This window comes from Euleptes europaea, chromosome 7 (genome assembly GCF_029931775.1).
Source record: "Euleptes europaea isolate rEulEur1 chromosome 7, rEulEur1.hap1, whole genome shotgun sequence".
NCBI lineage: Eukaryota > Metazoa > Chordata > Lepidosauria > Squamata > Sphaerodactylidae > Euleptes > Euleptes europaea.
In genome coordinates this window covers 65,940,659-65,960,846 of record NC_079318.1, presented here as the reverse complement: position 1 = coordinate 65,960,846, position 20,188 = coordinate 65,940,659, and the positions used below count along the sequence as shown (strand labels likewise).

Sequence of the window (20,188 nt, the reverse complement as noted above, 5' to 3'; positions counted from 1 at the left end):
CAAGTCGCTTCTGACTCATGGCGACCCTATGAATGAAAGTCCTCCAAAATGTCCTATCTTTGACAGCCTTGCTCAGATCTTGCAAACTGAAGGCTGTGGCTTTGTTTATTGAGTCAATCCATCTCTTGTTGGGTCTTCCTCTTTTCCTGCTGCCCTCAACTTTTCCTAGCATGATTGTCTTTTCCAGTGACTCTTGTCGTTTCATGACGTGACCAAAATACGATAGCCTCAGCTTAGTCATTTTAGCTTCTAGGGTCAGTTCAGGCTTGATTTGATCTATAACCCACTGATTTGTTTTTTTGGCAGTCCACGGAATCCGTAACACTCTCCTCCAACACCACATTTCAAAGGAATCTATTTTCCTCCTATCAGCTTTGTTTACTGTCCAGATTTCACACCCATACATAGTAATAGGGAATACAATGGCATGAATTAATCTAGTCTTGGTGGCCAGTCACACATCCTTACACTTCAAAATATTTTCTAGCTCCTTCATGGCTGCCCTTCCCAGTCTCAATCTCTTTCTGATTTCTTGGCTGCAGTCTCCCTTTTGGTTGATGGTGGAGCCAAGGAATAGAAAGTCTTGAACAATTTCAGTTTCCTCATTGTCAACCTTAAAGTTGTGTAATTCTCCTGTAGTCATTACTTTTGTTTCCTTGATGTTCAGCTGTAGTCCTGCTTTGGCACTTTCTCTTTTAACTTTCAGCAGTAGTCGTTTCAAATCTTCACTATTTTCTGCCAATAATGTAAAAAATAAATTAGCCATGGCCAAAACAGAAGCACAACGATGATCTAATCTGAAAACATCCAGACTTGTAATCTGGTCCCTAATGCATACAACTACCTCCTTTGGATCCTATCCCCAGTTTCCACTAGACATTTGGGGCAAACTGTCCTTTATGCCACCACTGTTTGAAGTTACAGCAGTCTGCTGGAACAAACCGCCACAAAAGTGTTATAGAGTCAGACTCCTGTTGTTTCAGATGGGATGGAATGCTGACAGTAGACTCTCACCTTCAGCCAATCAGTTTCACCCTGTGCAAATGAATTCTCTGCTCCCTGTGGTTTAAACAGATGTTTGTTAGCTATAATTCAGGCAGCAAACATTAAGGCAGCATCCTTCACACTTTCTGAAATACCTTTTAACTTTTGCCAAATTAGGATAACAGTTAAACATTAACTGAAACGAGAGCTGTTCCTTACAGGCACGCTCACCTTTTCTTGATGATGTGCGTTTGACTCACACTCACACATCCAGTGCCCAGAGGAAAATTTCATATCACCTCCATCCCAGTTATTTTCAGTGGAGCCAGTTCACACATTCAGTTGTTTGTGTTCTCAAGCAGACAAGGAGTAAATCAATTGGTCCACCTCTCTTTAGTCCCAAGGGAAAAAATGCTGATAGCAATCCTAGCTACATAATCGTATCTGATCAGCTATAGCCCTGACCTAAATGGCATTGGCTAGCCCGATCTTGACAGATTTTGAAAGCTAAGTACGGTCAGCCCTGGTTAGTACTTGGAGAGGAGACCACCAAGGAAGTCCTGGGTTGCTATGCAGAGACAGGCAATAGCAAACCACCTCTGAATGTCTCTTGCCTTGGATACCCTATAGGGTCACCCCAAGCCAGCTATGACTTGATGGCACTTTCCACCACCAATCAGCTACAATTATTTACTGATCTTCCCCAACTGGCCCACTTAGTCTCTGTCAGTACTCCTTCCCTATCATTTACCCGCAATATTACCGCCCGCCCCCCAAGTCTCTTTCTCTGTACATGAATGAAGGATAATGGTTGTCGATTTTGAAATGTATGTTTCCATCATGCAAAACCCTACAACAGTTTTCTCACAACCCTTGCATTTTTCTTTGAATAGTCATTCTCTTTCTCGACTAAATGTCAAATTGCTCTTAATGGAGGCCCTCCACAGATTCATAGACAAAGCACTTTGCAACTGCAAACAGTTGTATTCCAATCATCCTGCTAAGATATTCTCTCAAGTTATAGGTCCGAAAGTCAAGCCAAAGTCAAGCAACTGCTGTTAAGCTGCACTGTCATTAACCAACTGTTTTCTGATGCCAGCTTCAGGAAAGCTGAACTAGTGGATTATTACATTCTCTGCTGGCATAATTGGCTTTGGTGGAATTACTCCAACATAGAATTTGACCCAGTTGTGATAGTGATTTTCCATATTCTGAAATGTGAATACTGCAAAACGGCCCAATTATTGTTTCACATTATTAATCCACTTGCATTTTAAGAGCATTTTTGCAAACTCCTGTTTTGAAAGGCAGTGAATAATGTCTCAGTAGGGATATGTCCTTATCAGTTTCCCGGGCAAATCTATACACTTTTAAAGAAATATGAAATCAGTGGAAACCACTGGATACATGAACAACTGCTGGTGTACTTAAAAAAAAAAAGGAAAGCGATTGTGATGCTTGATGCTTTATGGAGGTTTTAAGGTCCTTAGACTTCACAGGGAGATCTGCTTTTGATTTGTGGCTTTTAAAGATCATTTTTAATTCTTTGATAGAGCATAAATTACTCTTTGTAAGATCTTTTGATATCTCGATTGGCGTTTGGTGTCTGGAGTTAAGCTCTTATTGGTACTAGGCACATAATTTCATCATTGCCACCACCCCATTTTCTTGTATATTCATATGAGTATACTGTTTTACGAAGAAGCTCTCCCTTAACCATTTTGATGGACTAGTTATTGATGGGAGGGGGGAAGTGGATACACTGGACATCTGCCTGTTCCAAACATGTGGACTATAAGTTGCCCTAAATTTCCAAGTTGGGGCAGAAGTCAGTTTTGCTTGATACAATTAACAGAGTAAAAAAACAGAAAACAGCAGTTTGGATTTGACTAGAGAGCTGGTTTAGGAATATCTAGGGTTGCTGGCCTCCAGGTACTAGCTGGAGATCTGCTGTTATTACAATTGATCTCCAGCTGATAGAGATCAGTTCACCTGGAGAAAATGGCTGCTTTGGCAATTGGGCTTTACGACATTGAAGTCCCTTTCCTCCTCAAACCCCTCCCTCCTCAGGCTCCACCCCCAAAATCTCCAGGTATTTCCCAACCCGGAGCTGGCGACCCTAGGAATATCAAGTGTTCATATTGGTTGCGTATCTACTTTGGATAAACAGGGAATTAGTTCTATGTGAATCTTTCCATTCTTTAAGCCAGGATCAACAGCTGTTAGCCTTAATAGTGACTGGACTCTCCATACTAGTCTCTATGTTTATGTGTTTGCATGTTTTATTTGTTTGAAATATTTGAAATATTTTATGTGTATTTATCTGTATATGAACATTGGATTGTTCACCACCTTGAGAACCCTAAGCTGGGTGGAAAGGCAGCATGCAAATGTTTTGAATAAAAATAAATGAATGTTCAGTGAGAATAAACCTCTTGATATCACCTGCTGGGAACAAAAAACAGGTGAGGTTTGTTGCCTCCATGACCATGCTTTGTAATTTCCCAGAGGAATCCAATTGTAAAGACAGGACCCTTGGTCTGCTCCCATTTTATTAGGTTTTGGGGAGAAAAGTGTAAATCCCAGAACCCTCACTCTTTCTCTCTCTCACACACACACATAAAATCCCAGCGTATTTTCCCATTTTCCCTTTATTATTAATATTAAATCTTTTTTATGAAGCACCCCATGTCAGATAGCTTTAGGAAAATAACCCATTATGTGATTATATGAGGGGAGGGTGAAAATCAATCAGCATATTGCACAGTCTAATTGCCCTGGAAATGGGTTGGTATTAAGCCTACTAAATAATTTAAAGCTACATTGCTAGATAACAAATGGCGCTTTTCGCTGCTTTTCATTATGAAGACCTAGAAAGAACAAGGTGGGCAAAACTGAGGCAGAATAAGTTGTTGGCTGTAACTCTCGATGTGAGGGAAAGATGTTGAACACACGTTGAATTCTAACAGGGCCAGCATGTTATAGAATAAAGAGATGTTAACTGTGAACTGATTAGACATGCTTCTGAAATTCTTCCAGTCCAAATTTCTATTAAGATTTCAGTGTTCCAAATTGCTTGGTCTTGTTTCTGAAATAGAATTGATTTATTAGGAATCTTCTATTGTTCCTTTTTTAATTTTCTAATTGTGTAGTGAGCACCATGCATGTACTTTCACTTCTTTTTGTTCATAACTGTCTTTTCCCCATCTACAGTAATGCTGTACATCAGAGGTCTTCAATATGGTGTCCATGGCACATGACACCTGCTGACACCTTTTCTGTCACCCGCCAAGTGTTTTTAGGAAGTTGGCAGAGCCAGGGCTTTTGCCCAGCAAGGCTTCTGATTGATTATTGGAGGTTTGATTGGCTGTGTAGATTTATACGTTGCTTTGACAGTAGCTGCCACCACAGTGCAAGATCTGCACTGTGTTACTGAAGTTAAACTGGCAATAATTTTATGCCAAAGGGTTATAATATGGCAACACTGATTATCTACTTCCTAAAGCAGCCATTTTGAGGCAGCCATCTTGTCACTGCACCCACCATGCCAAGCGAGAATTCCAAATGAGTCTGCAGGCTCAAAAAGGTTGGGGACCCCTGCTGTACATAATACAGACTGATACTGATACTTTTACGAGCATGCATGTGGGTATGTTAAAACAGCATAAAAAAGTGATGGAATCATGAATACAAGTTTTGTAATGTTTTCTCAGATTGCAGGTGACTGTTAATGGTGGGCAATTGCCCGCCATTTAGCAAGCCTGCCCATCGCTAGGGTTGCTAACCTCCAGGTACTAGCTGCAGATCTCCTTCTATTACAACTGATCTCCAGCTGATGGAGATCTGTTCACCTGGAGAAAATGGCCGCTTTGGCAATTGGACTCTATGGCATTGAAGTCCCTAAACCCCGCCCTCCTCAGGCTCTGCCCCCAAAACCTCCAGCCGGTGGTGAAGAGGAACCTGGCAACCCTACCCATTGCCCCTCAGCTGGCCGGTGGGGGAAGCAGGCCAGCTGAAGGGGGGCATCTGTCCCTCATGCACAGTGGCACACAGCGAAATAATGTCCCCGGAAGTGACAGGGACGTTCTAGCATGTCCGTTAAAAAAACTCTATGGAAACCATTGAGTTTTGGGAGGAATGTGCTAGAGCATCCCCATCACTTCCAGAGTGAACCAGGAAGCAAAGAGCATGCTCTACCACATTCCTCCAAAACTCTATGGTTTACATTGAGATTTTTGAAGGGCAGGCTAGAGCATCAACTAGCTTCCTCAAAGGGTTATAATATGGCAACACTGATTATCCCATATATGTTTGCTCTGAAGTCCTTAGAGGAAGAGCTGTATACAAACAGAATAAGTAGCTATAACTTTTGCACCATCATTGATATAAAAATCATTGCAGTGTTGCCACTGGTGTACTAAAGATTCACTGAGCAAGTCACAATGAGCAGTTATTTCCTGGTGTTTAGTAAATTCCACAGGCCTGTGTGCATTCCTGCTGTGAATAGAGAACCTGAGTACATATTGGTTGTACCATTTTCTTCAGTGGGGGCGTCTCCATACACACATCACTGTATTGTGGGTGGGGGAATATCATGCACAGACTGAAACCACTAAGTGAATCACTGAATCAGGCCACTAAATCTAAAAGCCCATTCAAATCAGTTGCATTTCTGTATACAGACACAAATAAGGGGTTTCCCCCCATAGCTTTCGAATAAGGGCAATCAGGAAAATACTTATTTGTATTCTACTTGAAGCTGTTTCAACATTTCTGATTGTTTGTTTTGCCATCTAGATATTTATTCTGTTCTATTTAGCTCTGCTTAATCCAAACAAATCATAGATTTTCTTTGACCCGTGGGAGAAGACACAACCCAGCCAGCAACCCTCCTGTTTCATCATTAATCATTGAGCATTTAATAAGTGTCAAGACTTCGCTAGGTGTGATTTCTTGAGCTAATTGTTTAGCCTGCTAGGTTTTAAAAATACACACACACACATACACTCACACACACATACAAGGCTGGCAACCAGCAGTAGACTCACCAGTTGGACCCTTGCTGGCAACTAGGGTTGCCAGTTCTCCCCTCTGGCAGGAGGTTTTGGGGTATAAACAGGAAGTGACATGCTGCGGAAGGCTGGCACGCGTGCACATGTTGCCCACCACCCCTCAGCTGTTCGATGGACAGCGAGGTGGATTTGCGGGGGTTTGCCTGCCACCACCTGGCACTTGTGAAATCAAAAAATTGAGCACTTATTGCATAAAAAAGCTGTTAAGCCTATTTCAGAGTAGCGCAACCTTTATCTAGGTCCTTGACACTTGTAAAATACAGCGTGTAGCCAGCTAGCAAGGGAGCGCCTTGCCTCTGTACAATTGTTAACAAGTATCACAATTTACAATTTTTTCACAATAAAGTGGCTTTTCAATATTTGTGGTATATAACACAACACAATAGAAATGTCCATAGAGGCCACCGACAATGGGGTTCCGGTATTTTATCCCATTTCGCGTCTGCTTCTTGGGTCGAGGCAATCCTCTGTTGATTGTTCCGATGGGAACTTTTGTTCCGTTTGTACAGTGTATGACTTCTTGCTTCCTTATCCAGTCATCCATTAGAAGCAGGAAGTCATACACTGTACGAACGGAACAAAAGTTCCAGTCGGAACAATCAACAGAGGATCACCACGACCCAAGAAGCAGACGCGAAATGGGATAAAATACTGGAACCCCATTGTCAGTAGCCTCTATGGACATTTCTATTGTGTTGTGTTATATACCACAAATATTGAAAAGCCACTTTATTGTGAAAAAATTGTAAATTGTGATACTTGTTAACAATTGTACAGCGGCAAGGCCCTCCCTTGCTAGCTGGCTACACTCTGTATTTTACAAGTGTCAAGGACCTAGATAAAGGTTGCACTACTCTGAAATAGGCTTAACAGCATTTTTTATGCAATAAGTGCTCATTTTTTTTGATTTCACAGTCTCCTTTGGGGCACTAGTTATTTCTGTTTGACTACCAACCACCTGGCACTTGGCAACCCTAATGGCGACATAATGACATCACTGATAACATTCTAGTATTTAGGAAAGAATTTGTGGTGTCACCAGAGTTTTGCCCAAGTGATAGAACATCTCCGGCAATATGCTGATATCGCTTGCATGGCACAGGCCACCCCCCCACACACACCCATTTTACAAAATTCGGCATTATTCAGGTCCACTTTTTTCACCCCCCGTTTTTTTGCCGCCATTTTTGGCAGTTAAAAAAATCCCCGAAAAATATTTAAGAGGTATTTTTGGTTGTTGTTGTTTTTAATTCAGCATATCAATAGGCACAGCCCTAATTGGTACACCACTCATCGGGGAGTGACATGTTGTCAACTACTTTGCAACAATGACAGAAATGCATTTGTATTATTCCCATTAGTCTGGGGGCTTGTGCAGGATGCAGCTGGTGTTGGGGTGTTTTTCTTTTTCTTTTTTAATGGTAAGGCAAGTTGTATTTGCTTCATTTCAAGCAAGCAAATTTGTAATTGCCTGTCCTCTGTGCTAATTGCATCCCTGGTATTAAACATTCTGATCCTTTGCTTATTTCTTTAGCTGCAAGAGGACCCGGCAGTTTCTGTTTGATTACGTGCTTGATTTCTTTAATTGCTGTACGAGTTCCAATAAAATCTGAGTGTTCCCAGGAAACAGAGAAGCAGAGAAGCAGTCAGGGAGCTGCCTAGCATGGGAATTTTGACTTAGGGCCATTATCTTTATTTGTTTTTCTCGACTGGTGGCAAAGATCCCATTTGGCCTGGCACAAAAAGAGTTTCCTACAATATAGTGCTGGAATGCACATCTAGGGAACTCAGAAGCTGAAAGCAGACCACCAGCTTCATAGCCTGGCTTTCCAAACTTTCCTTTTTCAATATAAGGCAGATACAACAACAGGAGATTGGCCTCCACAGCAGGCTGCTGCTTTAGCTTGGTGGACCATACATTTTGCAGGCCTCTACCAAAGTAAATCAAGAGCAAGCTGTTTGAAATACTGCTTCTGATCTGTGACTGCTTCTAACTTGCTCAGATAAACTCTATTTGGTTGCCACATTTCTGTTAAAGTTTCTTGCTAGGGTTGCCAGGTCCCTCTTCGCCACCAGCAGGAGGTTTTTGGGGTGGAGATGAGGAGGGCAGGGTTTGAGGAGGGGAGGGACATCACTCTTTAAAAGATCCTGCATAAAAAGCTGCTTAAAAAGCTGTGAAAAGCTAACCATATATCACATCCACATTTATTTCTTTAGCCCTGAAGAAGGGCTGTTACTAGGGTTGCCAGGTCCCTCTTCACCACCGGCCGGATATTTTTTGGGTAGAGCCTAAGGAGGGTGGGGTTTGGGGAGGGGAGGGATTTCAATGCCTAGAGTTCAATTGCCAAAGCGGCCATTTTCTCCAGGTGAATTGATCTCTATCGGCTGGAGATCAGTTGTAATAGCAGGAGATCTCCAGCTACTAGGGTTGCCAGGTCCCTCTTCGCCACCAGCTGGAGGTTTTTGGGGCGGAGTCTGAGAAGGGTGGGGTTTGGGGAGGGGAGGGACTTCAATGCCATAGAGTTCAATTGCCAAAGCGGCCATTTTCTCCAGGCGAACTGATCTCTGTCGGCTGGAGATCAGTTGTAATAGCAGGAGATCTCCAGCCAGTACCTGGAGGTTGGCAACCCTACCAGCTACTACCTGGAGGTTGGCAACCCTGTTTCTTGCATTGTTCCTTCATGGCTCAGTTCCACAACCCAACAGAAGGAAAATAATATTCCATTACTCCCAACATATGCCTAAATACATGTCTCATGTTCTCCAGGATGCTGTTGCTTGTTATGGACTTAAGCAGGTTAATGCCCATTCTCCTTCCCCCCTCCCAAACTGACACTCAGCTGCACTCAGCATTTTATGCATGCTCACACTGATTTGGGGCATTTGGAGGAGTGTTTTTATTTGAACTTACAAATGCTATTTTTCTCCTTGCCTAGGAAGTCCTTCCAGGATGCAGAAAGTACTGAGATGCACTTAACTATAATTTTTGGCATTAAAGAAAGCAAGGAGGAATCATAGTGGAAGGAAAAAGAAATTGGTTCTTGTAGGTTATCCGGGCTGTGTAACCGTGGTCTTGGTATTTTTTGAAAATTTCACTCCAGACACAGAAACACAAACACACACACACATTTCCTTCTGCTGAATTTTATAAGTATTTGTGCCAATTTCCTAATCTTATTCTGGTTATCTTTCCTTTACCCGATTCTCAACTGCTTGCATTATTCAGTTCCTCCTAATATCTACTCATTTCTCATAATTTGTTTCTATTTTGGTCATTTACAAGTCACTTTTTTTTTTGCATACTTGGGTCATCCCACCCAAACTTGTAGGCATCCCTACCTTGTCTCTGGGTGGTATTTTTTGGATGCTTTCATGGTTAGCATGGGCCACCAACTGTACTAGAGGATATAAAGATTAGTGATCTGGTGTAAAACCCAAGAGCCACTTCTGTGCACACTATAGTTTATCTGCAGACCACCTTACCTGTCTGTACTTTTGTCTCTGATCTGCAAAGCTCAGGATCAAGCAAGAGTACAACATAGAAAAGGCAGGAAGAAGTGCAAGTCCGCAGCTAGCCCCATGCTCTAGCAGTGCCACATACATCTGTTGCCTGAGCAGGTTGTGATAACTGTGCTGGAGGTCAGCTACTCATAATAAACCTAACAGAAAGTCAACAACTTTCACATAATATGACATTTTAATACCTACAGTCAGCCATGGGGTGTCATATTGGGAATCCATAGGGGGTGTGAGAATTTGCCCTTAACCACATTGGGTGGAAGAATCAGCTGTGCTGAGAGCAAAGAACGCTCTCTTGATTGCAAGATAAACTTCATTTTTGGAGCATTCACCAGAGCTGAGGAAGGCCAAGAGCTGGCAGGACATTTGCCTACATATCATTACTAAGCAAAAATATAATTATTCACAGATGCCATCCACAGATGCTTCGGCTCTCCACTGCCAAGTCCTGCAGTTCTTCACAAATAGAACCTGCAGAAACAAGGAGAAAGACTCTGAGATCTAATAAAACACTCATTCCAGGAGCTGTCAAGTCAAGCTCTGTGACCTTGCAGGTTGAAAACCTTTGACATATATAACGAAAACAAAACTTCATCTGCAAAACAACTGCAAATGTTCTCCTGCTCCTTCTATAAAAACAAGTTTGAGGGTGCTTTATGGGATTTGCTAATCATGCAATTGGGATCAATGACCGTAGAAAAGAGCAAGAATCCCGTAGTAGCACCTTAAAGATTAATAAAATTGCTGGCAGGGCATGAGCTTTTGTGAGTCTCAACTCTCTTCTTCAGATAGAGCTGGAATGTGAGTCCATCTATCCTTAGATAGAGAAGAGTGAATTCAGACACCCAATGGCAATAGCATGTAAATGACATTAGCAGGCGTGATTACATTAGGTGTGACTGTTGGTCTATCATGGTCAGTATTACCTATTCAAACTGGTAGCAGCCCCCCAAAGTCTAAGGCAGAGGTTTTTCACATCACCTACTGCATGCTCCTCTGAACTGGAGATGCCAGGGATTGAACCTGGGACCTTCTACATGCCACGGAGATGTTCTGCCTCTGAACCACAACCCCCTCCCTAATCCTTGACAAACCCCTCCAGAGATATTGCCAGTTATTGCCCACACCAGTTCTAAACTCTGGGCACAGTAATAAGACAAACATACTTGCTTTGAAAGCAGATTGTCTTAAGTGTATCTACTATACAGACTGACACTTTAAACAGTCGTAACTTACCACAAAGAATCCATACCAGAATTATAAATTTCTTGCAAAACGGCAGTTCCCAAATGCCTTCTAAACTACCTTATGCCTTCAGTTAATAACCATCAGGGATTTAAACAGACCTTTGATAATGTTACAAGGTATTTTGAGCAAGGAAGTTTATAATGTCTCCCCCCCACCAATTGACTTGGAGCTGCTCCCTAAAACCAAGTTCCACACCTTAACCCACCAAAATCCCATCTGGCTGCCCTCTGCCAAGTGAGAACTTATCCCAGGATCCACTCCCTAGTTCGACTCACAGACTCCCCAAAATGCACTGGATCTGTCTCTGTCTCTGACCTTGTGAAAGATGATCAGACTCCACCAGCTGACCCATAAAAGTCCTCCCTTTATTATTCTTACAGCTTGTAAGTTTTAGGACAGATCTAGTTGTGATGAGGGTATGTCCTTAGCTGTCAAATACTGCACCACATGTCTAATTTCATACACATGTGGTGCAATCATATGTGACTTGTGGGCCACCAAAGCAAACTCCATTCCTGAAATGTTCTTCCCTGACAACCCTACCCACACTCCCACAGTCCCACTATTTTCCAAGTGGGCAGAAAAAAAAAGCCATTCATGGCTTGTGGGCAGCATTTGACTTATTGGGTCACAAGTTGTATAGTCTTGGAAGAGGAGCAAACAGATGGACCATGAGCAGAAAAACTCCTGGAATGGACAGTTAAACAGTTTCCTTTATCACACTATCCCCAGTCTCCGGAGGCCTGCTTTTGATTTTTAAAAAGTTGAGGAAAGGGCAAATGCGACTGTGTGACAGAGCTAGTTTTTACCTCTGGTTTCTTACTCCATTGGTACAAAACAGGCAGATTAATGTTGTTGTTGTTTAAAGAAAGGAGAAAGAAATATGGGTTAGACTAATCTTTGTTTTTGGAATCTTGGTCCCCAGCTAAGAGCAGCTGTGCCATTCTTTCAAAGGAAGAAACGTCTGCCAGAGAACTTCTCCCCAGAGCCTCTGTTGCTGTTTGAAAATTTCAAGGCTGTACAACCTTTTTCTCTATTGACTTTTGTAACTCATATACTTTGGTTTGGATATCATATTTTTGGAGGGGGATTCCTCTTTTAATATTTTTCTTCCTGAAGGTCTTGTTTTTTAGCTTTATCGTTTCACCAGCTGTTTAACACTAAAAGAAAATCCATTCATTCTGGGGAATGGAAGCAAGGCAGGCCTTTAATGATACTGGAACAGATGTGGAATTCTATTATACTTCGTTATATGCTGACATAGGAATAAAACCGACAGTAGTAGAAGAAGGGGTGATTCAACAAAAACAAGCATAAATTTAAGGATAAATTTAAAATGTTTAACATAGTCGTCTGGGTTTTGTCCAAAAGTTCAAATAAATAACCTCTCTCATTGGTAGGAGCAACAATCTGAGATGTATGAAAATCTGCAGCTTCTCATAAATGTCATGCATCTTACTGAAATTCCTTTTAATTTACATCCCTCAATATAGGATTGCCAATACTGAGGATGTTCTTCCTTCAAAAGGCCTTTTCTGCACAGCAGTTTGTGAGTGATAATGTTCATCTCCATGTCACTTGCTAATTTCTGCATATCAGTCTGTGGTTAAAGTCACAGAAGCAGGTCAGGACTTTTTTTTCCCTGTTCAGTTGGCAACTCTACCTCACCAGAAGCATATTCAGTTGCCTTGAAATTTGCTTTTGGTGACAGCCTAGGAATATGTGAACCTTCCCTAATCTGATTATTTTAATTTAATAACCTGAACCTTTGTTTCACTTCCACTGAAATTCTGTCAGATGTATTTTGGTCAATCCTGAAAGGAATCAGCAGGGTGTACAAAAAGTTTGGCCCAAGGAACCCAGTCAGACTCAGACAGAGAGAAGGGAGTGAAAGGATCCAACTTCCCTCCTTCCTGGCTCAGCTTCCAGGCAGTTGGGTGTGCTTTGACAGAATCATCCCTTGCTCCATGGAAGGAAATGATTTGAGGGGAAAAATTGAGAGATCTGTAGGGCAAGTCCTTGTTTGTTATCCTTGCAGCAGGGCCAGCCTGAGGGTTTCTGCTGCTCCAGCCAAAATAATGTTTTTGCCTCTGTCTTCCTTGTTTCTTATTGTGTGCTGAGCAGCATAACAATAGGCCATTACATGATTTTAAAAATTGGGCATATTTTCACTTCTAACTTCCATTTTTCCTCTCCTTTACAAATATGTCCATGTCCCTGGCAGGCAGTGGAGATTGCAATGGATATCGTCTCATGTGACAAGCTGCTAAGCAGTTTCTGAGCAGTTCCCTCAAAAGCGCTGGTGGCAGCTCTCTCCCACCCACCCCAAGACCTTTGCATAACTGAGGCTGGCACACATCATATTTGGACTCCTCAGATGGTTGCTCAGTTTGGGCTGCCCTTGCTTTGCAGAACTGAGGATCCTAGACACACCAGTGCCTTCCAATTGTCCATGCAGGTGTGTGAGAATCAGCACAGTCCCCCCGCCAAATTAGGCTGCCCATTTGTTTTACCTCAGTGTGAACTTGGGAGAGGTCAGCCATGAGATTGAAAGTCCCCTTTGGCTGCTGCTCTGGCAGTGGCGGTGAATGAAGACTGCTGTGGTTTCTTTTGGGGAACCAGGATGAGAAAGTTAAATTGTGGAACTCCCTGCCCCAGGATGTGGTGATGGCTGCCAACTTGGAAGGCTTTAAGAGGGGAGTGAACATGTTCATGGAGGAGAGGGCTATTCATGGCTACTAGTAAAAATGGATACTAGTCATGATGCATACCTATTCTCTCTAATATCAGAGAAGCAATCCTATTATATTAGGTGCTGTCGAACACAGGCAGGATAATGCTGCTGTAGTCATCTTGTTCGTGGGCTTCCTAGAGGCACCTGGTTGGCCACTGTGAGAACAGACTGCTGGACTTGATGGACCTTGGTCTGATCCAGCATGGCCTTTCTTATGTTCTTAAAACAATATAAAAAGCCAAGCTCATTGAAAGGAACATAGAGGATGTGTTTTGCTTGATGAGTGAAGTTTAAGATGAAATAAGAAGCTCAGTGCCATTTGCCAGCTGGCCCACAATAGCTCATTTAACAACTGTCTTAGCTCGAAATGTGACTTGAAATTACCATGTTAAATACACAGCTGGGAGATTTTTGATAGGCAGTTTTTAAATCCATTGTAGACTGGAGGTTTCTCCATATGTCTTCTGGTCATCAGCAAACATCGTGTTGCCTATCAGTCAATGAAAGGGAGTGGACTGCTTGGAAATTTTGCTGTGGTTAAATCTGGAATTGCTATCACAATCTGCTACAGGGGATCATATCAGCAACTGAGCAGTCAAAAGAAGTCTGGATTACTGACGTTAAAGAAGGGAATCTAGGGAATACAATAATTAAAATTAACATCAACGTAGAGAGTCCTTGGTCTCCATATTCAATCAGCCATCAAGGCAGCTAGAAGGTGCTGTTAGATTCAACCAGGATCCACATGCCTAGCAATTGAACCATGATCCACATGCCTTATGGACAGCTTGGGCCTACTCTAGACCTTGTTGCTCAGTCTTCAAAGTCCTGTGCAGGAGGGCTCTGCAACATCAGCCCAGGTGATTGATGGGCAGTATGGAACTTCAGGATTGGCCAGACCGGGTCTAAATGATGGAAGCCAGCCTTCTAGCCTTCCCTGGCCATCAGGGTGGTGCCTTCTGCTTGCTGTGTCTCAAGCCCCAGTTTTCCATCTCCAATGTCAGAGACCCTGACCTAAACAATGAAGTCTCCAGGTCTGAATTCAGTGCAGTTTCCCTCAGCCGTTCCCTGCCTCTGTCAAGCATTCTTGCCTACAAAATGTACAGGGATTAACTGTGCATTCGCTTCCTCTGAATCCATATGTATACAAATCAGTCTTACATCCTCACTGGTAAGAACCACAATCACGAAATGCTGGGACTAACAGCTGTTTGGTTCAGTCTGCATCTTGCAGGGGGCAACAGCACTGAAAACAGGAGCAGAGAGGAGTAAAGCAAGGCTAAAGTATCCTATGAGGCACCTGTGGATGAATGGGGTTGTAAAGCTTCATTAAGAGCAAAGAAATGCCCATGTAGCTGTTACTCGTGAGATATCCCGGCATTGCAGGGCATGGTAACCTTGTTTTAGAAGCTTAAAGGAATGGAAACCTGTTTGGAAATGCCAGACATATTCTGTGGAGTTCATAATCCATTTTTGGTATCCATTTGAAGAAGGAACGTACAGCCAATGGATGAGTATTTGAAGATTGCCTTCCTGTGGTTTTCTGATAGGTCTCAGACGAGAGACATATTAAATAGATGTTTGTCAGTACTGTCTACACTGCTTTGATCTTTCCAGGGACAATGCCCACTATATTTATTCTCCTTTTTAGCTTTTCTTATAGAGTTGCAAAATTGCTGATTGGGCTGTTTTTATGTCCCTGAAGAAAAATGCCAGATTAGGCCTTGCATCTTTTAAAGTAGGGCCTAACAGCAGGTACAAAAGGCATTCACCTTCCTGAAAACTTTCCTGTATTCCTGCAGTCCTGCATTTGCTTACAGCATTCTGGTCCTTTCAGATATCCTTCATTATATTTACCACAACTTGACTTATGCCACAACTTGACATGTAAGGTGACTGGGAGTGGGAGACACTTGCACATAGCTCCAAAACCACCTGTGGCTAGGGTTACCAACCTCCAGGTAGTAGCTGGAGATCTCCTGCTATTACATCTGATCTCCAGCCGGTTTGGCAATTGGACTCTGTGACATTAAAGTCTCTCCCCTCCTCAAACCCCGCCCTCCTCAGACTCCACCCCTAAAACCTCCTGCCGGTAGCAAACAGGGACCTGGCAACCCTACCTGTGGCAGCCATATTTTGTAATAAGCACAAGGATAGTGATGGTGGTTGACAACCTGAATGGAGCTGTTGGAAAGGATTTTTCTGTCCCCACTTGACAGACACGTTATAGATAAAACCCATAGTTTATGGCTAAAGTGGATGGTGAAGAATGGGTTTATAGAACATGCTGTTATATACAGTGATAATTGCAACAGTTCACCACAGGTTTAAGTACATTTAAGCACAATAAAACCAATGGCTACAATCCAACATAGAGTTATGCATGCTTCCGGGTATTGCGGGAGGGTTAACTGAACAGAATTGTGTGTTGTATCATTGCTGGCAGGTTTATGTGCAGCTAAGTGTTTCCTGAATCATGAAAAACATATTTTATCCATTTATGTATGTTATGTGATTTTTTCCCTATAAATATAAGATTTCTTTAAACAGATGGGCTGTTTCACACAGCAGCTCAATCAGTACATCCGTAATGCTCACATCTTGTCCATATGACACAACCAGCCCTTTAAAAAAAAAAAATGTGGACACACCTTATGAATATAACCACCTGAAATACAGATGTATGTGTGTATTGTCACTGGATCACATGACACATTCTTCACATAATAGGGGGATGCGCACACAAGCCAGAGAGTGGTTCCTGTGCCCCATCATATTTGGAACATATACTGTGAGAACTGGCTTTTTCTAAGGATGTTTAATACTTTGGAGGGGGGAATGATTGTTCCTCTGGTAAATGCACATTAACAGCGCATTCCTCAAATGCACCAGCGGCCCGACCCAAAGGCCTTAGGAGGCTGACAAAGGCCTCCGCCGGCGCAGGGGCCCACACTGCTGGCGCCTGGAAGGCACACGCCAGCATGAGTGGCCCCAGCACTGGCATGCAGGCCCGGCCGCCGCTGCCTTTTTCTGGCCTCTGGTTGCCGGCACAGGCCGCGGCGGTGAGCTGGGAGGCGTTCTGGCAGGGGGGCGGGTTTTGGCTCAGGAATGCCCCCTTTTGGGGGGCATGAGGGTTGCATGGGTTTTTTGTGCTGAGCGGAGGTTTCAGCAGTGCCAAAATCTCCTTAGGAGGCAATGCTGCTAGTTTGCCTCCTAAGCCCGGCGCAGGCATTCCTTTCAGGAATGCGCTGTAATTGAAATGCAATTTTCACACAATCCAGTGCCAAGTTCTTTGGCCTTTACAGTGAATTTTTGCAGTAAATTTTATTATAGAATCTGTTTCCTGGATTCTTCTTTCTTTTTGTGATATGGTAAAGTCCCATGCACATACCTGCCTACTATAGTTATCTCAAGATCTGCATCCAAGATTGTGATTTTGTCTGAAGAGATTTTCATGTTAATCTGCAAAGCTAATGTATCAAAACTGATATATTGGTGTTTGTGGTTGGAACTCATAGCGCCTGATACTTGAAATGGTTTATTGTCCCTAACTGGCTGTTACAAAAGGACTGTTATAGTGGAATAATGACCAAAAATAACCCTTTTAAAATAAGGGCTGAAAAGAGAAAGCAAAAAATAAATAAATCTGGAGATAGCAAAGGGTGGAAATAAGAAACCAAGCATTTGTTAGACCCTTCCTATGGTTTGAGAGGCTTTAAAAGACTGCAACGTAATGAGAATTTATTATACAGAAAGCTTTAGAATGTTTGTATCACAATACATTTACAGTCATCTTGGAGGAAGACAGAAAGAGGGCTGCTATAGTTTGCATCTACAGTCTCTCCTTGAGCTGGCTGCAAGAAAGTTTTGGGCTGATTTAAGCAGCCGTTTGGTGGGGACAAAATAAACATTAGTTGATGTTTGACTTCCCCCTTCGCCTCTAAATGGTGAGACCCTGTTACAAAAACCACTTTTCAGTGAATGACATTTCAAGTTTTGGGTACCCTTTAAGTAATAATAATAATATCTTCAATTGCCAGTTTTGCAAAGGAATTCATCTCATTGTTTAAATCCATTTGGGTAGGCAGTTGGCAAACTCATAATGTTACCACAGGTTTGATCACTTCCAAATTACCAGCCAGTAGTGGCAATTATGCATGAATTCACATACAGCAGCTCAGTAATTCTAATATAACCCCTCATCTCAATACAAATTATTTACTGTTATTGACATTATTTCATGCTACCCATTACTCTCCTATTTGTCTCTTCTCTAGGTTGCTTGGTGTGTGCTTCTTTTTCTTTGTTTTCTTCTCCTTCTGCTGAAATTTTAGAAGTTCATAGGGTTTCAGATCTGCATTGTATTGCTCATATATCTCTGTAAATAGTCACTTAAATTGATTGAAATAATATTAAAAATAACTAAAGAACTGCATTTGAGGATGATTCAAGAAGAAGAAGAAATCCCTGTGAAAGCATGCTCTCACTATAGGAAGTCTGCTCTTGAATAAACTTTTGAACTTCTGGGGATTTGGGGGAGTCTGATAACAGATAGTGTGCACCACAATAAAATGGGGGGAGCAATCACAAAACATTGGGAATTTCAACAAAACATTAAGAGACTCCAAGCCAGTGCTCCTCCTACGATGGAGGCAGTCATTTTCAAATGTTTCCTGAAGACACAAAGGTGATGAATTGGAGAAAAGGCAGGATTGGCTCTCTGCTTTGAGTAGAATGCAAATGAGCATCAGGATATACATCAGCAGGTAACCATGGCCCTCACAGAATCATGTTGGGGATCGCTATGGTAAACTTTTACTCTGCCAAAAAAAGGGAATGAGAGCCTCTGTATATGGGAGATCAGGAATAAGCCCTCTTCCCTAGGGTCCAATCAAAGGGAATAACTTGGGTATCAGCAAGATGTATGACAGGAGATGGCTCAACCAAACAATATTGTATTTTTAAAAACACTGAATTGACATGCAGACAGATTCAGCAATGGGCAATACTTGATTATTGACATGTACTGGTACTTAGTAGCTCATGTTTAGTATTTGTATTTGATATCTGTCAGCTCATGAGATTTCACAATTAAATCATGCCCAAATCAAGATGATTAAGAAATGACAACATTTAAATCCCTTGAACTTTGAGGTCAAATATATTCAACATTTTAATTTCAAAATCCGAATTTCATAATATAACTTTGAAATGTCACAAATCAGATTTTATTTTTTTTTTCAATTTTCTTTTGGCCCCTGTTTAAAAGAAACATGCATTGAAGTTGAGCACATGTCTTAGTCCTCCCAGTGCCGGCTGACATTTTACGCACAACTTTGGGGCAACTCTCAAAAGTTTTTTATTATTTGGTGACATCAAGCCACATTGACTGAAACTCACAGTGTGGCAGTTCTATCATTCTGTGTTCTCAGACTTAACTAGACTTAACCATATCCTTCTTGATTGTACATCTCAAGTCTTCACCAGATGCTTCCTCCAAATGCTGAAGCTTTACCAAAAAAATCCTCATGATTGCCAGCAAATACATTGAATCAGATGTTACATGTTACCAATATGTGGAAACAAGTTGCTTTCTTTCTAGTTTTCACTGAAGTAAATTTGGAGTAGGTGTCCAGTGGATTTTTATTCTTAAAAAAAAAATCATAGTGATGGTGCTTATGAAAAGGGGGGGAAATCAGTTGTTGTTTTTTGGTGAATAATTCTGTTTTAAGTTCCACTGATTCAGAGTTTTCCTTCTCTCTCTCTCTCTCTCTCTCTCTCTCTCTCTCTCTCTCTCTCTCTCTCTCTCTCTCTCTCTCTCTCTTTTATTTATATAGGCAAAGAAGAATACATTGCAACATTCAAAGGATCAGAGTATTTCTGCTATGACTTGTCCCAGAATCCTATCCAGAGCAGCAGTGACGAAATAACTCTTTCCTTTAAAACTCTTCAGAGGAATGGACTAATGCTTCACACTGGAAAGTCAGCTGATTATGTCAACCTTGCCCTGAAAAACGGAGCTGTCTCCTTGGTTATTAATTTGGGCTCAGGGGCCTTTGAAGCACTGGTGGAACCCGTGAATGGGAAATTTAATGACAATGCCTGGCATGATGTCAAAGTAACCAGGAATCTGCGTCAGGTAACAGTACAATGGATACAGCAATAACTGACTTTGCTTCTGCCACAGCTAAGTGTTTGGTGATCTCGTAATTAGAACAACATGTCATTGAGTGTTTAGCAGACCTTTGAAATGTAGCGTTCTACATGTTTACCAAGAGATGGATCATTTCAACAACTCATGAGCACAGGCACACCTAGAAAGCTGGTGTGGTTCAGGGTTGCTTTGAACTGCCTGATGACTGTAATCATAGTGATCAAGCATCTGGGCAGTCTTTTCTTACTGAACTGTTCATACGATGTGTTTTTCTGTTGCTGAAACTCAGTTGTTGTTGTTTTTTAATCTCTTGGAATCCATGCATTTTACTTGAATAAATCCTAGATGGAAAATAAGAATAGTAATAATAGTAATAGTAATAATAATAAGAAATAATTTATAATATATCATACCATAAGTAAAGATATAAAAGATCTATCCCGCACCCCAGGCATAACTGCATTTGTAGGAGCAGAG

General features: G+C 41.9%; 1 protein-coding gene across 26 annotated transcripts in view; it reads left to right on the top strand.

The window, feature by feature from the left end:
- The window catches only part of NRXN1 (neurexin 1), a 1,090,355-nt gene that overhangs the window by 340,496 nt on the left and 729,671 nt on the right, over positions 1-20,188 (top strand). For all 26 annotated transcript variants that reach the window (XM_056853804.1, XM_056853802.1, XM_056853800.1 and 23 more), the window contains one exon: positions 19,395-19,696. In XM_056853804.1, the coding sequence (XP_056709782.1) occupies positions 19,395-19,696 (302 nt within the window). The remainder of the gene's footprint in view (positions 1-19,394; positions 19,697-20,188) is intronic.